Genomic DNA, 22,366 nt, shown 5'->3' with positions numbered 1-22,366 from the left:
GCTTTGCACTGGATGGTGTCGAGCTTCTTGAGTGTTGTTGAAGCTGCACCCATCCAGGCAAGTGGGGAGTCTTGCATCACATTTCTGACTCGTGCCTTGTAGATGGTGGAAAGCCTTTGGAGAGTCAGGAGGTGAGGTACTTGCTGCAGAATTCCTAGCCTCCGACCTGCTGTTGTAGCCACAGTATTTATGTTGCTAGTCCAGTTAAGTTTCTGGTCATGGTGACTCCGAGGATGTTGATTGTGGGGGATTTAGAGATGGTAATGCAATTGAATGTCAAGGGAGGAGGTTAGATTCTGTCTTGTTGGAGATAGTTATTGCCTGGCCCTCGTGTGGCGTGCATGTTACTTGCCACTTATCAGTCCAAACTTGAATGTAGTCCAGGTCTTGTTATATACGGGCAAGTACTACTTCGTTATCTGAGGAGTTGCAAATGGAACTGAACACTTGCAATCTTCAGTGAACATCTCCACTTCTGACCTTATAATGAAAGGAAGGTTGAGCAGCTGAGGATGGTTGGACCTAGGACACTGCCATAAGGAACTCCTGCAGTGATGTTCTAGGCTGAGATGATTGGCCTCCAAATACCACAATCATCTTCCTTTGTGCTGGGTATGACCCCAAATCAGTGGAGTGATTCCCCCCCCACGATTCCCACTGACTTCAAATTTGCTAAGGCTCCTTAATGCCACACTTGGGGCTGAATTTTGTTTTGTCCTTGAAGGTGGGCGTGGAGGCGGTGGGGGGCAAACAAAATGGCAGGTGGGGGGAGTGACATTCCTGACATTGCCCCGGCCCCCTGCCATTTGGTCTGGGTTGGAGAAGACCGAGGATGACCTTCCCACCCCAGACCAATTGAAGCCCTTAAGTGTCTAATTAATGGCATAGACCAGTTGATCAGAATGGCCCACCTCTATGCTGCAGATTCTATGTAATCTAGGTTGACACTTCAGTACAGCCCTGAGAGAATGCTGCGCTGTTGGATGGCCACGTTAAACCAAGACCCCATGTGCCCAGTCGGTGCATGAAAAAGATCCCATGGGACATTGTTGGCTATCATTTATCCCTCAATCAACATCACAAACAGATTATCTAGTCATTTATCGCAATGCTGTTTGTTGGACCTTGCTGAGCACAAATGGCTGCCGTGTTTCCCTGCATTACAATAGTGACTACAATTTAAAGGTAATTAATTGGCCATGAAGTACTTTGGGATGTCTAGTGTTCTTTCTTTCTGTACCACCATATCTCCTTTGTAAATCATTGAAATTGTACACTTACACATTTTTTGTAATACTCCTAGCAGTAAAATCACTGCATGTGAAGCATGTTGGAATGGTCTAAAACATGTGGTAAGAAACGGGACAAATACAATAATTACCTCAACTGCTCCCGCCCTCAGTACCAGTTCATGGGCAACAGTACTTCACCACAATTTTATAACATTGAATAGAGTCTAAGCTTTGTACAGGGGACAGACTGCTACAATCAGGACAGTATTTGGTGAAACTGAGTCTGGTGTAATCAGACACGGGGTGAGACAAGTCTGCCTACTATCATCATTGCTGTTTAACAACTATGTGGAAGCCATGATAAAAGATGCACTTGATGAAGTATAGAAAGATGTCAAAGTAGGAAGTCAACTGGTGAAGGTAGTGAGATTTGCAGATGTTCAGGCCCTAGTGGCTAGTACAGCAGATGATCTATAGATATTAATGGATAGAATAAAAGAAGAGGTGAAAGATTACGGAACAAAAATTGATGTAAAAAAGACAAAAGTTATGAAGGTCGGAAGAATTAATGGTGGAAAGCAGAGGTCAAGATAAATGGTCAACAGCTGGAACAGGTATCACGAATGAAGTACCTGGGAAGCATCTTAACAGAAATTGGTTACTGCCATAAAGAAATCAGAGCTAGAATAGCCATGGCAAATTTTTAATTTTTTTTATTTAGAGATACAGCACTGAAACAGGCCCTTCGGCCCACCAAGTCTGTGCCGACCAACAACCACCCATTTATACTAACCCTACAGTAATCCCATATTCCCTACCACCTCCCTACACTAGGGGCAATTTACAACAGCCAATTTACCTATCACCTGCAAGTTTTTGGATGTGGGAGGAAACTGGAGCACCCGGCGAAAACCCACACAGACACAGGGAGAACTTGCAAACTCCGCACAGGCAGTACCCAGAATCGAACCCAGGTCTCTGGAGCTGTGAGGCTGCGGTGCTAACCACTGCGCCACTGTGCTGCAAAGAATACATTCTCTAAACATAAAGAATTGCTCAGTATAGGAATGAAAAAAAGAATTATCAAGACTGTGATTTGGAGTGTCATGTTGCACGGGGCTGAAATGTGGACCTTGAGAAAAGTGGACATCTAAAGATTAGAAAGTTGTGGAATGTGGATCTGGAGAAGGATGGAGTGGGTCACTTGCAGAGATCACAAGCAATGAAGAAATTCACAGGATAGTGGAAGAGGATAGATTGTTAGTCAATATCATCAAGAAAAGGCAACAAAGTTGGATTGACCATATTTGAAGGCATAAGAACTTGCTGAAGGAGGCGATGGAAGGAAGATTACAGGGATATAGACCAGGAGGGAGAAAGAAAATGATGATGTTAGACAACTTGAAATTGAAAATGGGAGGCTCTTATGAGCAACTGAAGAGCACAAGACCGCGAGGTGTGGAGAAATGAACAGGGGACCTGCCCTTAGGCAGATCACTATAAAAAAAAACTCTCAGGGCAGCACAGTGGCGCAGTGGTTAGCACTGCAGCCTCACAGCTCCAGGGACCTGGGCTCGATTCTGGGTACTGCCTGTGTGGAGTTTGCAAGTTCTCCCTGTGACTGCGTGGGTTTTCGCTGGGAGCTCCGGTTTCCTCCCACAGCCAAAGACTTGCAGGTTGATAGGTAAATTGGCCATTATAAATTGCCCCTAGTGTAGGTAGGTGGTAGGAAATATGGGATTACTGCAGGGTTAGTATAAATGGGTTGTTGTTGGTCGGCACAGATTCGGTGGGCTGATGGGCCTGTTTCAGTGCTGTATCTCTAAAATAAAAATAACACACACACAAAACACAAATATTTAAAGGTAGAGTCTAGAATTGGGTGATTTCCACAGTTTACATCAGTGGTTCTCAAAGTGTGGTCTGCTGACTACTGGTGTCTGCTAGGGTCCTCCAGGTGGTCTGTTGGCTGGTCAAAAATGCAAGTCACTGAAAAGCAATACCATGGCCGAGGCCATACAAGAGAACAGGCCAGAACCCTCAACTTCACCACTTGTGTGACGTCACACAACCAGACCAGCTCCCGCGTAGCACAAGTCGTCATAAGCGGAAGCAACAACAAGGTTGTTTTATAAGCAAGATTTATGTTACTGTTAAAACATATATCTGTGAGATCAGATTTTCAACACTTGAAGGGCTGAATAGATAGGAAGGACCTGTTTCCCCTAGGTGGAGAGGTCAATTACCAAGGGCACAGATTTAAGGTGATTGATAGAAGGATTAGAGGGGACATGAGCAAAAACCTTTTCACCCAGAGGGCGGTGGGTGTCTGGAATTCATTGCCTGGATCAGTGGTGGAGGCAGAAACCCACAACTCATTTAAAAAGTACCTGGACATGCACCTTAAGTGCTGTAACCGGCAAGGTTATGGACCAGGTGCTGGAAGGTGGGTTTGGCTAGTTTTTTCAGCCAGCACAGACATAATGGGCTGAATGGCCTCCTTCTGTGCCGTAACTTTTCTATGGTTCTATGGAATGTGGGGAGCCTGATATGAGACTGAAGTTAAAAACAAGAAATGCTGGAACCACTCAGCAGGTCTGGCAGCATCTGTGAAAAGAGAAGCAGATGCTGCCAGACCTGCTGAGTGGTTCCAGCATTTCTTGTTTTTATTTCAGATTTCCAGCATCTGCAGTATTTTGCTTTTATATGAGACTGAAGTGCTCTAGCTTGAAACCTGACACCTCATTGGCGTCGCATCAAAAGCTGCGCATTCTTCCCATTATTTCTGTTGAGTTTTTTTGTGATGGCAAATGAAAGTGGGTGGGGTGGGACTGGTAGGTGGTCCGTGGAATCTTTTGCCTTGCCTAAGTGGACCACAGATGAAAAAGTTTGAGAACAAGTGCGGATGCAGGAACTCTGAGATGAGAACAGAAAGTGCCGGAAATACTCAGCAGGTCAGGCAGCATCTGTGGAGAGAGGAGAGCTAACGTTTCAAGTCAGTGACCCTGAGAACCACTGGTTTCGGTGACCACAGAATGAAAAATCTGCTCACTCATTATTTTGCATATTGGTTATGTATAGAAAGAGGAGTTATTATTTTAAACATTAATATTATTTTATAAATTAATATTTTTCTGCATTGAATATTTTTGCACTTAGAAGCTGACCTCCTGGGTTAGTAGCCTGTCGCTGCTTCTTTCAGGCAGATGAGCGGAATTTCGGTCCCAGGACGGTAAATGCCAGTGCTGTGGGGACGCGTCGATGGAGCAGAGGCGAGGCTGGGAGCTCCCGGAATAGCGGCTGCGGGGGAGGGAGGACCGGCCGGCGGGTAGCTGGGTGACTCGGCACACGTGCTTTAAATGGGCTGCGAGGAAGCGGAAAGAGAGAACAGGATCGGTCGGCACGGAACAGGGGAGTGGAGATGCCTGGAGCAGGAGGAGGAGGTGGTGAGTAGTTGAGGGTGGGAGCGGGAGAGGGCCCCACCAGCACCGGCCAAGAGTCTTGCAAAGACCCGAGTAGCTCAAGCTCTTCCGGACACTGGCGAGTCCCCCCCCCCCGTGTTGGATGACTCATTGCCTTAATCCCGAACCTCGGAGAGCCACGTCCTGGGAATTCCTGGCAGATTGTGAAGTGTTGACACTTTACCGACACTGACCTGTCACAGCGTTACTTAACCCCTTAGTGCAGACCGCCATAGAGGGTGCCAACCCTTCTGGATTTAACGATGAATGTCCTGCAAACTCGAAAGAAATATCAGGCATTTAATTATCTTTCTCAATTTTATTAGTTATAAAATATTGCAATTGGTGGTGGTGGGAAGGCTGTTTTGCGGGCATGTCGGAAGCAGGTAGTCGTTTCCAGGAATACGTCCAACCAGAGTTGGCACTTTACCTCGAGGCACCTGATGATGAGTGAGGCTGTGGCATTGGACTTGAATATCCAGATGGCTGGCACAGCACAAGTTGCCCTGGGTAGTTTTTTTCTGCTATGCTATATGTGTGCCTTATATATAGTCTGAAAGGAAATTGAGGTATAGGACATTGAAGGGATAGATTAACACATAGCTCTATGGAGCCTTTACCCAGAGGCTGCTGTGTACAAATAAGCAGTTTCTTTTAATTACAATACAGGGCCATTCCTGCATGCATTTTACTACATGTTTGTGTTTTAATGGATTAGGAGGAAAAGGGAGTTGTGGAGAGGCTGTGATTTTTTTTTAAATATCCAAAATATACTTTATTCATAAAAATCTGTAAAAAAAAAAAAATACATTCCCAGTTTCAAACAGCACCAAGTCAAAAATTACAAACCGTGCAAAGGTGATCAGTTTCCTTCAATACAATCCTGAGTTGCCTCAACCCTTCCATTTCACATTTGTCGTGCCAGATACATTTTACAGGAGACAAAATTTTCCCGATACAGTTCGAGGCGTTTCCCATGGATCCAGCCCCTCAGTTCAGCTTGGTGGGGGGACCTTACACAGTGGTCTTTCCCCATTGAGCCTTTGCTGCAGCTGCCCCAAGCTTTAGTGCGTCCCTCAGCACGTAGTCCTGGACTTTGGAATGTGCCAGTCTGCAACGTTCGGTCATGGACAACTCTTTGTGCTGGAAGACCAGCAGGTTTCGGGCAGACCAAAGGGCTTCTTTCACCGAATTGATAGTCCTCCAGCAGCAGTTGATATTTGTCTTGGTGTGTGTCTCTAGGAACAGCCCGTAGAGCACAGACTCTTGTGTTACAGAGCTGCTTGGGATGAACCTCAACAAAAACCACTGCATCTCTTTCCACACCTGCTTTGCAAAGACACATTCCGGGAGGAGGTGGGCAACTGTCTCTTCCCCACCACAGCCACCGCGGGGACATTGTGCGGAGGGGGTGAGACTTCAGGCGTGCAGGAAGGATCTGACGGGGAGGGCTCTTCTTACCACCAGCCAAGCTACATCTTGGTGCTTGTTTGAAAGTTCTGGTGATGAGGCATTCCGCCAAATGACTTTGGCGGTCTGCTCGGGGAACCATCCGACAGGATCCACTGTCTCCTTTTCCCGTAGGGCCTTGAGGACATTCCGTGCAGACCACTGCCTGATGGATTGGTGGTCAAAGGTGCTTTCCCGCAGAAACTGCTCCACGAAGGATAGGTGGTACGGCACGGTCCAACTGGATGGAGCCTTCCGCGGCAATGTGACCAGGCCCATCCTTCGCAACACCGGGGACAGATAAAACCTCAGCATGTAGTGACACTTGGTGTTTGCGTACTGGAGGTCTACACACAGCTTGATGCAGCCGCACACGAAGGTGGTCATCAGGATGAGGGCCACGTTGGGTACATTTTTCCCGCCCTTATCCAGAGGTTTGAACATCGTGTCCCTCCGGACCTGGTCCATTCTGGATCCCCAGATGAAGCGGAAAATGGCTCGGGTGACCGTCACAGCGCAGGAGTGGGGTATGGGCCAGACCTGCGCCACGGGCTGTGATGTTCTTGGTGCCTATGGGCCCAAGAATTCTTAGCTACTGGAAGGTGCTACCTAGAGGCTGTATATGTGACCAGCCTTCACGCTACTCTAGTGCAGTATTGAGGCAGTGGTGCACTTTTTAAACTGCCGTGCTTCAGATGAGACATTATATTGAGGCCATGTTTGCCCTCTTCAGTGGACATAAAAGATCCCATGACACTATTTGAAGAAAAGAAGGGAGTTATCTCTGGTGCTCTGGTCAATATGCAAATTGAAAAGCAAGTTGTTTCCTGTAATGGGTGGTCCATCTACAATGCCAGGCCAGAAACTGATAATCTACTTTCCTGTTTCTGCCTGATATTGTAAAGCTCATCCTTTTACAAAATTCATTTGTGGGGTGTGTGTGAGTCACTTATTGCCAGTCCCTAGTTGCCCTTGAGGTGGTGGGCCTCTTGAACTGCTGCAGTTGGTACAGTATATAACTAATTTATTACTGTCTGCTTTGCTTCCTGTACTTGTACAGTACATAACAGGCAAGAAGGAATGATTTGTTTGACCTGGTACTGTACAGTCCTTAATGTAACTGAGTAATTGGATATCTTAGAAACAATGGGAGCAACGCAGTTGGCAACAGTTCAATTCTCTTAGCTCACACCAACATCTCACGATGAAATGCCTTTTTTAAGCATTGGTATTGAGCTCAGAGGCCAGAATTTCTCAGTATTTGGAAACACCCATCACCTGTGTCACACCCTAGCTTATCTGTACCTTTTGGTGTCGAGCTGAATTCTATCAGATTCAAGGATCTGAGAGAGAGGTGAGTGGTTATTGTTCATAGCATGACTCTGGAGTAAGGGAGACCCAGCTCTGGCTCCAATCCAGGAGTCCAGCCCTGTGACTACGTGGCTGAGTCAGTAGGTGCTGAACTCTGGTGTATTTACCCTTTTCTGACTGCAGAAATAACACACATTCTATGTTGCAACACTTTGTAAGATTAAAGATCTGATCACTTTTTTTTGTTCTTTTTATTTGCTGTCCAAAATGTGGGGAAGGCATTTTTTCTCCCATCTGTAATTGCTGTAGTGATTACAGCTGAATGGCTTGCTCGGCTTCTTCAGAGGACATTCAGAGTCCAATATATGGAAGGTGATGTTGCATTTACTATGGGAAGACTCTTGTTTACTGTTATCATAGGCAGACGGCAGCACCACATGATGGTCTGAAGCAGGCCCAAGAAGAATTTCCAACTAGAGACAAGATAGCGCCACATCACTGAAGTCATCTCATCTGTGGAACAAAGTCTACCTTCGATACTGCAGCCTTGCCTCCTTTTATCCCCTTCCCCTGCTAATAGTGGGACAGTCCCTCAAAGAATGAATCATCCTAACACATTGCAACACAGTAGCACTTAACCCCTACGTGAGCATGCCAATTGTCACTGCAAGAGTGAAGACATCTAACTTCCATCAGTAATATGTCAGTGTGCATTTTATTTTCCCAGTGAATTCAAAAGTGTACACAATTCACCTACTTCACACCGTGCAACAGCAGATGCGTTTTTTTAAAAGTTACTCTTGTACTGCCTCTATGTGCCACCTGAGAGCAGCATTGAAGAAAGTGGTTGGCTGATTATACTCTACAAAAGGCTTATGGGACTGAGGTGGTTCTCGTCTTTGGCAGTTTGGTGTGGACTTTCGGATGAGACTTTAGACCAGGAGTCGGCAATCTTTTTTTTCAACCTGAAAAGCCTTTTGTTTAAAAAAAGTTGCCCAAAATAAAAACTATTGGGAGCTGCACGATTAAAAGAATTAAAGAATGGAGTAAAGGCATACCTTAAGAGCAAAAATTGTTTATCAGAATCTAAGGAACATTATGCACTTATTGATGTTGTAAAAAGTAATTTGCTTTAACTTCTCTTTGCTTGTAAGGATCACCGCAGCTACTACTGAATTTCAATCTTGCATATAGGTCGGGCAAAAATCCAATTTCTACATCCCAGCACTAGGTAAAAACCATTATTTTTGTTCTCAAAGTTGAATCTTGATGCTACCCAAATCTTAAAAATTTGCCTTTGACTTTATCAGCTTTCTCCTGGAGAATCCTAACTGCACATTTTCTTTTGTGTAGAATGAAGACAATATTTTCAGTTTATTGATTCTTGTGACTTAAAATAAAAAGCTTCTAATAGACATTTAACTTATTGTCTCAGCTATATTAGAAACAATAGTGGGTCGCAACCATAAAACAGTTCTTTGAACCAAAGGCAATCTATAACCATGCTGTAGCTATACCACTCACAGATTTAAGTAATAATTTGAAACCATAAAGTGCAGCATTATGATTTGCCTTTTATCCCCACATTTATAAGCAGCTCTTACTACTTCAAGTGAGACAAGTTCCCCGTGTGTGGTATTTCTCCTATTTTATATAATTTAGTAAATTCTAGCTTTAAATAATTGTGAATGCTAAATTCCTTATCTATGAATTGAATCGAGCTAAGATGTCAACAACTAGGAGACTGCACTGCTAAGGGCAGTTTGAAATTATACTTTTAAGATCACAATTACCATTTATTTTATGAAATAATCTGTATAAATGCTATTTTGAAGCCTGACAGTGCAGAAACAAAATTTTTGATTAAGCAAATGAATAACTCAATAAAGAAAATTGTGTTGCTCTTTTAATTTGTCATTTTCTTGACTTAATTTTTTCATAATGCAATCCAACTGGTAAAAGTTGGGAGCTGCATTTGGCTCCCGAGCTGCAGGTTTCCAACCCCTGCATTAAACCAAGATTCTGTTCAGGTGGCCGTAAAAGACCTCACAGCACCTTTTCAATGTGAGTATTCAGCCCTCAGCAAATATAGTCCCCACTGCTTATAGCAGGCGCTTTCGTGTGATTATGATTTGCACCCTATAGCCAGTATAATGTGGTAGCACTATTTTAGTAACTGGGGGGGAATACACCTTCTGTGTAACTCCACTCTGATCTGCAGCTTTATTTAAACTGCATTTTAAAAACTCTAACCCACACTGCTTAGAGGGGATTAGAAATACACAAAAAGTAATTGAACATTAACTTGATGATGTTTTGTAGTTAGATTCCATGTACCTTTAATGAGATGTGAACTAGTAAGTAACCTCAGTTGTTTCTGCCCAAATTAAACTGAGCACTTCAGACAATATCAGTGGCAATTTTCAAATTGACGTTCATGCAAATTGAAAACGGTTATCGTTTCTTGGCCAATTATAAGCTACGGCTTGTTTTAAGTGGTGGGGACTGTACTGCCCAAATGGGATAACTGATCACTCATCTCATTGCAGTTTGTGGGAGCTTACTGCGCACAAATTGACTGCTGTGTTTCCCACATTACAATGGTGGCTACACCTCAAAAGTACCTAATTGGTCCTGAGATTGTGCTAGAGCACTATGTGAATGCATGTCTATATTTCAGGCAGCATAAATTCTGCTAATTTAAACTTTTTTTTTTAAAATCAACATTAATCTTGTTTTCTCTTTTCTGCAGGATTACAAACAAATATGTTACGGATAAACTCCATGAACGTGTTGCGGTTCCTGGTTCTGTTGATTATAGTAATTGTAGGCGTGAAGATGTATTCCATGTTAAAGTAAGTTTTTTTTTTTAAAAATTACTCTCAGCATGAGGGTGTCACTGGAAAATTCAGCATTTATTGCTCATCCCTGCGCCTACCTCCTGAATTGCTGCAGTTTGTGTGGTAAAAGTCTCCCACAGTGCTGTTGGGTAGGGAGTTCTGGCATTTTTGACCCAGTGATCAGTAACAGCTGATATGTCAGTTTCAGGATGTTTTGTGACTTAGAGGGGAACCTGGAGATGATGGTGTTTCTATCTGCCTGCTGCCCTTGTCCTTCTAGGTGGTTGAGGTCACAGGTTTGAGAGTGTTTTGTCAAAGAAAATATCCTGGAGTAAGATGTAGATTCAGCTCGGGCTGGGCACAATCACAGCTGGGTTCAAGACCAGGCCACAGGTGGGTGTACAATTTAGTGGTAGCTTTCTTTTTGCTGCAGGTTTTTGCCCACTGCAGCATCAAGTGAGCTTTAATCCTAATTGCATCTGGAAGATAGGATAGATATAAGAAACTCCATGGGAGCAGCATCGCCAGGGCAGGATACTGAGTGACAATTAATCAGTGGCTGTGCTTGCCTGTACTGGGGACAGTGTCTGGTCCTGTATCAAATCACAGGCCTTGATGTTCTGTTTGAGATATACTGGTTCCTTCTCTCCACCACCCCTTCCAATTTGCACCTACAGCCCTACCTTCCACCTATTGGGCCTCTCTCCAGTGAATTTGTTGTTTTTCATTGCAATCTTTTCCTACATTCCCCAAGTTATTAATTTTTTCCAAGTTGCTTTTAGGTTCCTATAGATTCCTCATGATTTGACACTCAAGTTTTTTTCCCAACCACTGATCCAGCCTCCCAGTTTCTCCTCAATTCCCAAGAGTCCATTCTCCCCTCCCTCTCAACCCCCTGTGGTCTCTAGGCCTTTCTGTGCTGCCTGCTACCACGCTACTGTTTTACAAATTCTTGAATTATTTAAAAAAATATTGTACATCTTTAAGTAATGAGCATTCATGTTTTTAAACAAATCCCCATCACCTTTTTACAATTACTACTTTTTTCTCCTTCCCTTCTCTTTTCTCATCCCTTCAGCCGCTAACCCTCCTCTACTTTCACATTAAATTAATTTAACTAAATCAATTCATTTATTTTTTTCTTTAATTTTGAATGTGGAGATTTACAATTTAATGGCTAAGCTTCCACCAATTTCCTAGTTCGAGGATTTATTAGGGTAGCGAATTGTGTTTGAGTGACTGTTGATTGAAGGTGAATGGCTCTCTGTTTTAGAACAAAGCAATTGGACACTCCTGCAAAAGATAGCTTCTGGAATAAACATGGAGGAGTGATGGCAAATGACCGTGAAATGGAGATTAACCAAAAAATGGAGCCTGTGGCAGTGCAATATGTCCAGCAGGAAAAGGACAAGCCAAAGGAGGTGGAGAAACCAAAGCCGCGACAACTGAAGGATTTTGGCACTTCGGGGATGAGAATCGTGCACTTGGACCTCAAAGGAGCTGCACCCAAACTTTCATATTTGCAACAGGTAGGAGATGTCAGTTGAGTAGATGGAGTAGTTGAGGTGAATAGCGTAGATGCATTTAAGGGGAACCTATAGAAGTACATGAAGGAGAAAGGAATGAAAGATTATGATAAGGTTAGATGAGAAAGGTGGGAAAAGTTTGTGTACAGCATAAACACCAGTGTAGAAATATTGAGCCAAATGGTTTGTTTCTGTGCTGTAAATATTATATAATGTTCACATTAGGAGAAGGCCTTATACAATGGCGTGAAACCCTGAATGACCAATGTAGGTTGGCAAGAGGACAATATGGAGCCCTATGTCTGCGAGCAATGTCTGTCTGTACTTGTGACGGAGCAGAAGTGTCTAGGGTCGAATAGCTGAATCTACTAATCATTGAACTCTTGAATGTTAGCTAACCTTTTTACAATTGCTCAGTTTCCTGCTGCTAGTTTGCACTGTGTCCTTGGTAATGGGTAGGAAACACTTGGGAGATGGGGTGAAGGGGGGTGGGAGTTTTGTGGGAGGTTGGAACATCTCTAAATTTCATTTTCATCTTAAATGGGCAACAGAGGCTTGAGGGGCTTAAAGGTTTGAATTATCAGAATAGGTTGCATAAACTGGTCTTGTATTCTTTTGAACACAGGAGGTTGAAGGGTGATCTAATTAAGGTATTTAAAATGTTAAAAAGATTATATAGGGTGGATACAGAGAAATTATTTGCTTTGGAGAAATTATTTGCTTTGGGGAATCCAAAACAAAATTCAAGCTAGGCCATTCAAGAAAGAAGTCATGAAATGAAACATCTGTGGAGAGAGGAACAGTTAATAGGTGGTATATCATGGGGCCTGTAAAAGTGGGAAATGAGGTGGGAGGAATGACTTAATAAGGTGGGAGTCGAAATTTCAGTTTCCCAATGGCGGGTTGAGAATCAGATTAAGTCAGCGGCGCATCTGAGGCAGGTCAGGCCTCCCACTGTCCTGTGGCAGGTTCCAACTTTTAATATATTTGCATCCATGCATATTCATTAGCTTATAATTGTTTGTAATTTTAAGTCTTGCTTTCCAGTTAACTGGCTTATGGGAATCTCATGGTACCCGGTTCACAGTTGTTTAAAGGTAGCGTGCAACAGTCAGCTTTGTGCAGTTGTGCCTGATGTCAGAGGTTTTCTTTGTTGAACTCAGCGGCACAAGGAAAGGCAATAGGAGAATGGCAGTTTGGCAGGTGGCAAGGGGTGGTTGGGTTGGGCGCTTGGAGGAGCGGCAGAGGGATCCAAGGAAGGACAGAAGTTGGGGTTGGGTGCATGGAGGAATGAAGTAGGAAGGGCCAGACATCCTGGGTGTGGTATTGGGGTGGAGGGGTTAGGGAGACAGTCAGTCAAGATAAAGGAAATGAGGGGCCTAAATGGAGGGGTCAGTAGTGTCCACATTGGGGTCCTGTGGGTCAAACTCGGGGTGCTGGCTGGCAGAGGGAATGATCACACTGGGGAGTTAGATTCAGTAGCGGCAGGTCCAGTCTGAGGTTGGGGTAAACAAAGTTCTCGTAGGGTGGGTCAGGTGATCTAACAAGAACTCAAAGGATAATGCGGGGAGGGTCTAGGATCATGTCCACGGGGAAGGGTGCAGGCTCAGGTAAGAGGGCATGTCCAATTGGACGATGACAGGGTCCAGGGTAATGGGGTGTGGTTGAAGGGTTAAAGAGGGAAGGCGCAAGGTGATGTTGGGAGGGTCAAGGGTAATGGGGACAAACGTGAGGGTGATAGGAGGAGGGTGGAAGGTCAAGGCTCTGAGCTCAAACCTCACATACGCCATTTTCTCCAAATTTCTCCAGACGCATGTGGGGCTGTAAGGAATGTAGATTGAATTGGGAGGAGGCCAGAGTGGGGTGGATGGAGTTTGTGTGTGTGAACAATGGGAGGAGTTTAGCAACTCACTGCTCATCAGTTCTATGGATGAAAACAATGGACAAACATGTTTTCATTTCACTGTCTGCCTTTTCACACTGTTCTATTGCTGGAATAACATGGGTCTCGTACACCCAATATTCTTAGAACCTTGGGAGCAGGATGTGACAAAGGAGGGCTCTTGCTGCTCAGCAACCTGAGGCCACAATGCCAGCAGCAGGCAGCACCAGTGGGGGAGGCTGGTCAGTATGAAGCTAGCCAGGGGAGACATCATGGAAGATGGGCACTGCCATGTCACTGCGTCTTCTCACTACCTGGAAACGTCGAAGAGGCAATGCTGGAGACGACAGAGGCTGTCCCTGGAAGTGGTCACTGCAATATGTGGGATTGTACAGTAATATCTGCAGCACATGGATTTTTCAGCAACCCCTTGCCAGTGTCCCTCAAGGTGACTACAGCTTAATTTATTTGCCAGAGGTTCTTTCTAGGGTTCCATGGGTGACATTGGGGCATTTCACAGGCTGCCATATACCGGTGCATAAAGGAGGTGACCAATGCCCTCTTCCGTCATCTGAATGATTTAATAAATTGCTCCACAAATTATAACAACCAGGCAGCCAGGAAATTGGGCTTCAGGGCCATTGCTCCTTTCTACAGTGCAAAAAGTCATCGACTGCACCCATGTGGCCATTACAGCTCCCTGGGACCAGCCAGCGGCATTTGTGAACTGCAAGGGATTTCACTCTTTGTGCAACTGGTCTGTGACCACAGACAATGAATCATATAGGACTGTGCATGTTTCTCAGGGAGCTTCCATGATGCTTTCATTCTGCACAACTCTATGCACCCAGAGCTCTTTGAGGCCCCAGCCCAGGTTGACGACTGGATCTTGGTTGACCACGGCTAGAACCTGCGGACATGGTTCATGACACCAGTGAGTCATCTCCAGAGTGCAACAGAATGTAGCTTGCGCCTCCAATAGAGCCATCATAGAACACACCATTGGTGTGCTGAAAATGCGCTTCAGCTGCCTTGACGACTCTGCATTATGCACCACAGAGGATATGAAGAAGAATCGTGGTCTGATGTGCAGTGCAATGTGGCCATGCAACACAAAGAACTGTAACAACCGGACGAGTGGGTGGAGCAACACTCATCTTCAGGTGAGAATGATTTGGATCTGCTTGAAGAGGAGTCCAAGAATGTACATCACACTTTACTGAATGCCAGGGCCATGGAGAGACATTCACTGGATACCAGGGACAAACTTGTATACAACCGATTCGCCCAAGAGTAAGTACCTAAATGACCATTGTCCCCTTGTCGAAACTCCATTGCTTGCCTGGGATGTAGACCAACCCCTGCCAGCCTCCCTGGCGGAGCTATCTCCAAACCTGCGTCCTGTGTTACCTAGAATAGCACGGGAGTGGAGCTTTGTCAGACACATTTGCTATTAACTACTGGTACTGAGGACATCTGTGTCATGTTGGATGTGTCAATCAGCCTACCATGCCCAAGAAATCAGATCCTGCACTATCGTTACAGGTCTTTCAGTGCACCTACACCATTTTAATTATCCCCATTGAGATTAATCTTGGACAGTCTCCTCTACGATGCACAGAACGGAGGGCCAGCTGAGCCTGCATGTTCAGCTGTGTCCCACAGACTGAGTGCAAAACCGGACACTAACATGAACATTCAATTGAATGCTGATGCTCAACATCATTCCTTCTACATTAAAGGCAATGTCCTTACCTACTCTGAAACCATCAATGCATGCCAACCATGAGGCATACCTGTGCATTTAGCTCTCTGACTAAGCGAATCCAAACAAAGATGATGCACACATGAATAAATTGAAACAGATATAATGTGAATTATTTACATGTGACATATAAAGTTGAAACACCAGTGCCAAATTTGTGCTCTCAATAACTCTCGTGTTTGCACTTACAGCCACTACGTCATGGTGCAAGCCGACAGCAGCAGCAGCTGCGATGGAGGCTGTCTGCTCTGTGTGCTGCCCCATTGCCTTCGATTACCGTTGTGGGCGTCATCTGGAGGTCCGGGGCCATGAGGGTTTCGACCTAATGGGGGGGTCTACTGCGCTGGGTGTAGCGGCATCCTGCTTGGCCTTGCCTACTGGCTGTAATGAGGTCACCCTCAGAGGGGATGAGGAGATGCTGCTCACTCTGGGGTGTCCTGAGACGATGGCTCCAGGGCAATTGGCAAGCACTCCTCATCTATCTGGTGCACAAAGGCACTTGTCTCCCTGAGGAGTAGTGGCACCTGGAGGGAGGTCCATGTGTCTCGTCCCCCACTCGCCTAGCCACTGCGCACTGAGCCCATGGCTACAGCGGTGGAATGCAGGTCACAGCATATATGGGTCGAGTGATCTACCTGGCTCTCCTTGGCAGTTGCCAAACTCTCCATAGACAAAGCCATGCGCTCATATGTCTGAGACAAGGCGGAACTCATGGCTTGCATGGACTCCTCCATCACCTGCGCAAAGCTGTGCATGACCTCGGGTATCTCTGAGATGTTTTCCCCTACCTTTTGCTGCATGTGCAGCAGGCTTCTTGTAGCTGCAACCAGAGGCCCATCATTGTGAGTCCCAGCAGTAGCCTGGTCCCCAGCAGTCCTCCAAGTGTCGGGGACCCGGCTGTCACCGTATCATTCCGCTGCTGGAACCTGTCCATGCTGTGCTCACCAGATTGTGACCCTGATACTAAATGTGACCCCTCTGGGTGTTGCTGCGCTGGTGGAGGTTGATGAGGCAGGTGATGGTACATCCTCTGGCACAGTGGTGTCGTCATCATCACCAGGGGGTGGAGTCTTCAAGATCCTCCCCGTGGCTGTGGCCTGGTCCTGGGAATGTGATGAACTGCAGTAGAGAACAAATAGAACCACATTAAGGTTCATCATAGTATGAGAGCTACACAATTCCTCATGTGCCCATATGCCATCACCAGGTTGAACGCATGCCCATGTTTATGCCTGGCATTCCCAGCCTCGCTGTTTGCCACTGTTCTTCCTCCCTCCTCTCCTGTGAACTGCAGAGCCTCTTCCTCTGCAGGGGTGAGCAGCCTCAGGTCTGGAACATCACCTCCTGTCTTTAACCTCTGTCTCACATTATGTGTCTGCTTACCTTGTCATTACAAAGTGCTGAGTAATTTACACCTAACCCCCATTGTCTGCATGCATCCCCATCACACATGCTGGCATTGCATCCAAGTGCTTACGTAAGCCCATATTTCACATGATTTGGCCTCAATTGCCATGCGGCACTGAGGCTGATCACCCATTTGCAAATATAAATTGTTGATGGACCAACCCGGGCGGTTCGGTGCAGGTCCTTGATCCATTTCCTACACTGTACACAGTTCTTAAATGGACCCTATGGTTGCTCGGCTCCTCTGCCATCTCTGCCATCAGTCCAGGCTGCCTTGGTCAGGCAGGAGGGTCTTTTGGGGCAAAGAGCACCTCCCACCTTTCCCTAATGGCCTGGAGGAGAACCTGCAGGGAGGCGTTGCTGAACCATGGATGTGATTGGGAGTGCTGGTGGTGGCCAATGACACTAAATAATGAGGGGGGAGAAGTTTTAGTGGGGGTGAGGGACAAGATTTGTTGCATAGAAAAAAGAGAAATGACTTAGGCTATGGTGTTGGGCAGGAACGTTGTGGTCGTGATGCAGAGCCTCCCTGTTTGTCCAGGAGACTCTTTTATAACCCGCCCCTACCTGCTGCATTGTTAACTGCGGCAGCTTTCACCAATGAAAAGCTTCTGCCGCATAATCGCACGTGTCTCCCGTGCCCGCCACCGGCCCTTTAAATTTTAATATTAATCATGTGGGAACCAGCTCCCAACACAAAAATGGAAGTGGCGCCCACTTCACTTCTGCTGTCAGGAATGGCGTGCCACAAATAAAATACTGCCCAATGTTTCAGGTCAATGACCTTTCATCAGAACTTCTGCCGAAAGGTCGTCAATCTGAAACATTAACTCTGTTTCTCTCTCCACAGATGCTGCCTGACCTGAGCATTTCCAGCATTTTCTGTATTCATTTCAGATTTCCAGCATCTGCAGCATTTTGCTTTTGTAGGAAATCAGGAAGTACTTTTTCACGCAAAGGTGGTAGAAATTTGGAAAACTTTCCCCAGAAGGCTGTGGATACCGGAGACAATTGTAGCTGTCAAGGCTGAGATGGATAGATTTTTGTTAAATAAGGGTATCGAGGCATATAGAATTGAGGTTGAGCACAGCCATGACCTAGCTGCATGGCCAACTCTTGTTCTTATTGGACTTGGTTCATTAGGAAATAAAACTGAAACAAAAGGACAAGCCCTAGTTTCACCCTGTGGCTTGATGTCTCTGTTATGTGGAGCCTAATCCCCTGCATAGTACTGCAGAAAAACTACATTTTAAAATGGGATCTGCTGGGCACTCTATAGTTAAAAGGACAGTGAGGTGGATGGTTCCAGGCTTTAAGCAACATGGATTAGTAACAGTTGAACTTTTTCACTTTGGAGGAAAGAAGATTGAAAATGAATGTTAGGACAACCCGTCCGCTTGGTCAGAAGTTTGTGGGTTCAAACCCCACTACAGAACTTGATCTAGGCTGGCAGTAAGGGAAGTACTGCATTGTCTGAGGTGCTGCCTTTCAGATGAGATGTTGGATGCAATGTCGATGTAAAAGGTCCTGTGGCACTTTTTTTTTTGAATATGAGCAGGGAGTTCGCTCATATTCCAGACCAACATTCCTCCTTCAATCCAACACACCACTAAAACAAGATAACTGGTCACTTTATCTCGTTGTTGTCAACGGATATTCTGCATGGCATAAACAGGCCAACAATTTTCCAACCGCATATGAATTATATTAAAGGACATCTGTCAACTCCCCTAACATATCTCGATCAGCCTACATTATGTTGTTTTTAATCTATACTGCTCACTGCTTGTACTATTGTATCAATGTTCTCTTCTAGCTTTATTAATACCAAATTGTGACAAGGCCCCATTCAGATTCTCCCATTGAGACCTACGATATCTCACCCAGTTATCTCAATAGCACAATGTCTGTCCAATAATCCCATTTAATCTAATTGTATATTGTAACCTTCTATTACTTTGTCAAGTGCTTTCTGAAAATCCAGGTACACAACATCAACAGGAACATCATAATCCACCATAATAGTCGTTCCGTCAAAAAACTCAATCAGGCTAGAGAGGTGGGGCCTATAGTTCTTTGCTGGGAGTCCCAAATAATGGCAAAACTTGGCCGTGATTGTAATTCGATTCCCATATATTGTTTTTCTACAATTGGCAGAAAACTCACTGGCCAATAATTCTTGGAATCCGATTTTTGCCCCTTATGTGACCACATGATTTGGATACATATCTACAAATATATAAGGTATCTCTGTGGGGGTAGCACATTTATACAGATAACTCCACAAGAGAGGAACACCCAGGATGATATCTGCACTCTGGTGTCTGAGAGGGACTGCAAAGACAACAGCAACAACTTGCATTTATATAGAGTCTTTTACTGTAGTAAAATATCTCAAGGCACTTTGACACCAAACGACATAGGGAGACATTAGGATGGGTAACCAAAAGCTTGGTCAAAGAGGTCAATTGGTCAATTTTAAGGAGTGTCTTAAAGGAGGGAGAGCTAGAGAGTGGAGAAGTTTAGGGAGAGAATTCCAGAGCTTAGGGTACAGACAGCTGAAAGCATAGCCACCAATGGCAAAAAATCATAGCACACAAGTAGGCCATTTGGTCCATTGAGTCTGCGCTGGCTCTTTCAAAGTCTTACCCCCCCCCCCCCCCCCACTCTTTCCCCATTCTTCTCTTTCAAGTATTTATCCAATTCCCTTTTGAAAGCTACTACTGAATCCTTATCCACCACCTCATCAGGCAATGCATTGCAAATCCTAACAACTCATTGCGTAAAAAAAAAAGTTTTTCCTTGTGTCACCTCTGGTTCTTTTGCTAATCACCTTAAATCTTGTGCCCTTTGGTTAAGTGGAGAATCCACAAAAGACACCAGTCAATGTGTGGATTCCTCCCTGACAGAGAAGGACTGAGAGGGAATTTGTACAAATGCAGCCTGGGTGCAATTTTTATTTATTTTCTTTTTTTGCAGCTCTTTCCCCTTCTAGCTAGCATCGGGGTCAATGGTATATTAATGGAGTATGAGGATACCTTTCCTTATCATGACGGTCTTGAAATCCTCAAATCCACCTATGCATTCAGGTAAGACCAGGCAAGAGCTGCTGGCCTTGCTCCATCAGTTCCTGATGATTATTCCAAAAACTACAGTGTATGTTCTACTATTGTAAGGTTTAATGAGGTGCCTGTTTTACTCCTGTTGTGGTTCCCCACTTGGTTTGCACTGCATTCTGTACAGAGCGCTGTTCCTCCCCTCTGCTGATGGCACTGACTCTTGCTGGGTTGTAGTTCCACAGGTCCCCGCAGCTTTCCAGTACCCACCTAAATATCTGTTCAGCTCCCTGAACTTGGATGGTGAGTGTTGCAGGCTATTTGACTGTTGAAAACATCAACGAAACCCAACCCTTTCCTAGCCTGACATTTACACACACAATTTCTAGTGGGGTCACTTGGTAATGAGCATGCATGGTAATCCTAGTTGTTTTCCTCTGTTCCTTTTCTTTCTCCTGTCCCTGGGGCTCCGTATTTAAGGAAGGGTGTAAATACGTTGGAGGCGGTTCAGAGGAGTTTTACCAGATTGATACCTGGAATGAACTGGTTATCTTATGAGGAAAGGTTGGATAGACTGGGCTTGTTTTCACTGGAGTTTAGAAGAGTGAGTGGACACTTGATTGAAGTTTATAAGATCCTGAATGGTCTTGACAAGGTGGATGTGGAGAAAATGTTTCCTCTTGTGGGTGAGTCCAGAACTAGGGGGCACTGTTTTAAAAATTGGGGTTCACCCTTTTAGGACAGAGATGAGGAGAATTTTTTTCTGAGGGTTGTGCAACTTTGGAATTCTCTGCCTCAGAAGGTGGTGGAGGCGGGATCACAGAATATTTTTAAGGTGGAGGTAGAGAGAGTCTTGTTAGGCAAGGGAATCTAGGGTTATCGGGGGTAGATGGGAGTGTGGAATTCGAAACACAAACAGATCAGCCATAATCTTATTGAATGGCGGAGCAGGCTAGAGGGGCTGAATGGCCTACTTCTGCTCCTAATTCATATGTTCGTATGCTGCAGCCAATAAGGAACATGGGCCAGAATTTTACAGTGGATGGACGGGAGCCAGACTCCGATGTGAAAGTCGGTGGTGAACCTGCTTCCGCCTAGCCCGGGGATCCATCCCATATTTTACAGATCCCTGCGCTTTAATTGTCTCGAGGTGGGACTTCCACCCACTTGAGGGAGGAGGTCCCGTATCAGTGAGCTCTTAGTCCCAGCAGCGCCACCGGGAGCGGCAGCCACTGCTGGGACTGCAGCCCAGTCGACGCCATGGATCGAGGAGGGAAGGTAAGTAGGGGCATGCCTCACCAGTGGGATCGGTCCTTCCCTGGTGAGGCAGGAGTGGTCGTTTGGGGGAAGTGGGGGTGGGTTGGGAGGCGGGGGCGGCCCTCAATCGGGCACGCTGTGCCTGACTGCCATGTACCCCCACCGGGGCGCGGAAAGGTCGGCAGCTATCACTGGGCCGCCTTTCACGTCCCCAGCCCAACCGCTTGCTACGGATAAAATACCCATGGAGGCAAGCGAGAGCCCTTAGGTGGCCGGCTCCCGTCCATCCACGGTAAAGTTCCGGCCCATGTTCCTTATTGGCTGCAGCATACGAACGTACAAATTCCTCTTGTGGGTGAGTCCAGAACTAGGAGGCACGATTTTAAAATTAGGATTTCCCACCCTCCGCCCAACGCCGTAAGCTTGTCCGGAGGTGGAAGCGGGGCGGGTAGGCCTTCTGGAGCCTGCCGCTCAATTTTACGCTGCCCCCACACCACCATCCGACCTGCTGGGGCGGCGTAAAATTCTGGCCATGGAGTTTGTTATAGGCTGAATCTTATCAATGCGTCTTCATGGTTCTGTTACAGAATAACAAGATACCTAGGCGTAAGTTATAGGCAGCAAGAATGATGGATACTTAGGAGTGAATTACACACTGAAATCTAATCAAATGGTTCAGATGGTTTATATACAGATTAATGGATGGCTGCGTTTGCTGACAATGCTACCACTAGGTGGCGCTGCAGTGGTACATGCGCAAATGCGGAGTGGGGGGGGGGGGCATGGCGGGATGGGGTGGGGGAGGGGCGGAGCCGGAAAGAACAGGGGGGCGGAGCGGGACGGGGCCTGGGGAGGAGTGGGACGGAGGGGGGTGGGGGCGAGCGGCCAGAGAGAGCAGCGAGGAGGTGGGAGCGGAGCGGCCGGTAAGAACAATGGAGGGGGGGCAGCGGAACGGCCGGCGAGAGCAGTGAAGGGGAGAGCAGAGATTGATGCATGGGTGAATACGTTGGCGTCGCATTGCACTACGCGCAAAGCGCATGCGCAGAGGCTGACCAGGCGCAATGCCCGAAGAGGCACACGTCACGCGATGACATCATCGGCGCATGCGCTAACCAGTCCTGGCAAGTCGGAACGCAGCGCACGCGCAGAGAGCAGGAGCCCGTCTGCGCAAGTGCACACC

At 46.0% G+C, this 22,366-nt stretch overlaps 2 protein-coding genes across 7 annotated transcripts in view; one reads left to right on the top strand and one right to left on the bottom strand.

The window, feature by feature from the left end:
- The first annotated feature begins 4,435 nt into the window (after positions 1-4,435).
- The window catches only part of LOC137383315 (hexosaminidase D-like), a 43,557-nt gene continuing 25,626 nt past the window's right edge, over positions 4,436-22,366 (top strand). For 2 of the 6 annotated variants that reach the window (XM_068055978.1, XM_068055973.1), the window contains exons 1-4: positions 4,436-4,678; positions 10,206-10,308; positions 11,567-11,822; positions 19,853-19,962. In XM_068055978.1, the coding sequence (XP_067912079.1) occupies positions 4,654-4,678; positions 10,206-10,308; positions 11,567-11,822; positions 19,853-19,962 (494 nt within the window). In that variant the 5' untranslated portion in view covers positions 4,436-4,653. Of the gene's footprint in view, positions 4,679-8,607; positions 8,685-9,415; positions 9,518-10,205; positions 10,309-11,566; positions 11,823-19,852; positions 19,963-22,366 lie in introns of all 6 variants that reach the window. The other 4 variants (XM_068055977.1, XM_068055975.1, XM_068055974.1 and 1 more) reach the window with 4 other exon arrangements.
- LOC137383313 (myosin phosphatase Rho-interacting protein-like) overlaps positions 15,615-22,366 on the bottom strand; it is a 334,034-nt gene continuing 327,282 nt past the window's right edge. Inside the window, exon 23 of the mRNA XM_068055969.1 lies at positions 15,615-16,585. Coding sequence (XP_067912070.1) covers positions 16,520-16,585 — 66 coding nt within the window. The 3' untranslated portion in view covers positions 15,615-16,519. The remainder of the gene's footprint in view (positions 16,586-22,366) is intronic.

The sequence above is a fragment of the Heterodontus francisci genome, chromosome 24 (genome assembly GCF_036365525.1).
Source record: "Heterodontus francisci isolate sHetFra1 chromosome 24, sHetFra1.hap1, whole genome shotgun sequence".
NCBI lineage: Eukaryota > Metazoa > Chordata > Chondrichthyes > Heterodontiformes > Heterodontidae > Heterodontus > Heterodontus francisci.
Note: the sequence above shows the minus strand (reverse complement) of the source record. Positions and strands in the feature narration are given on the sequence as shown.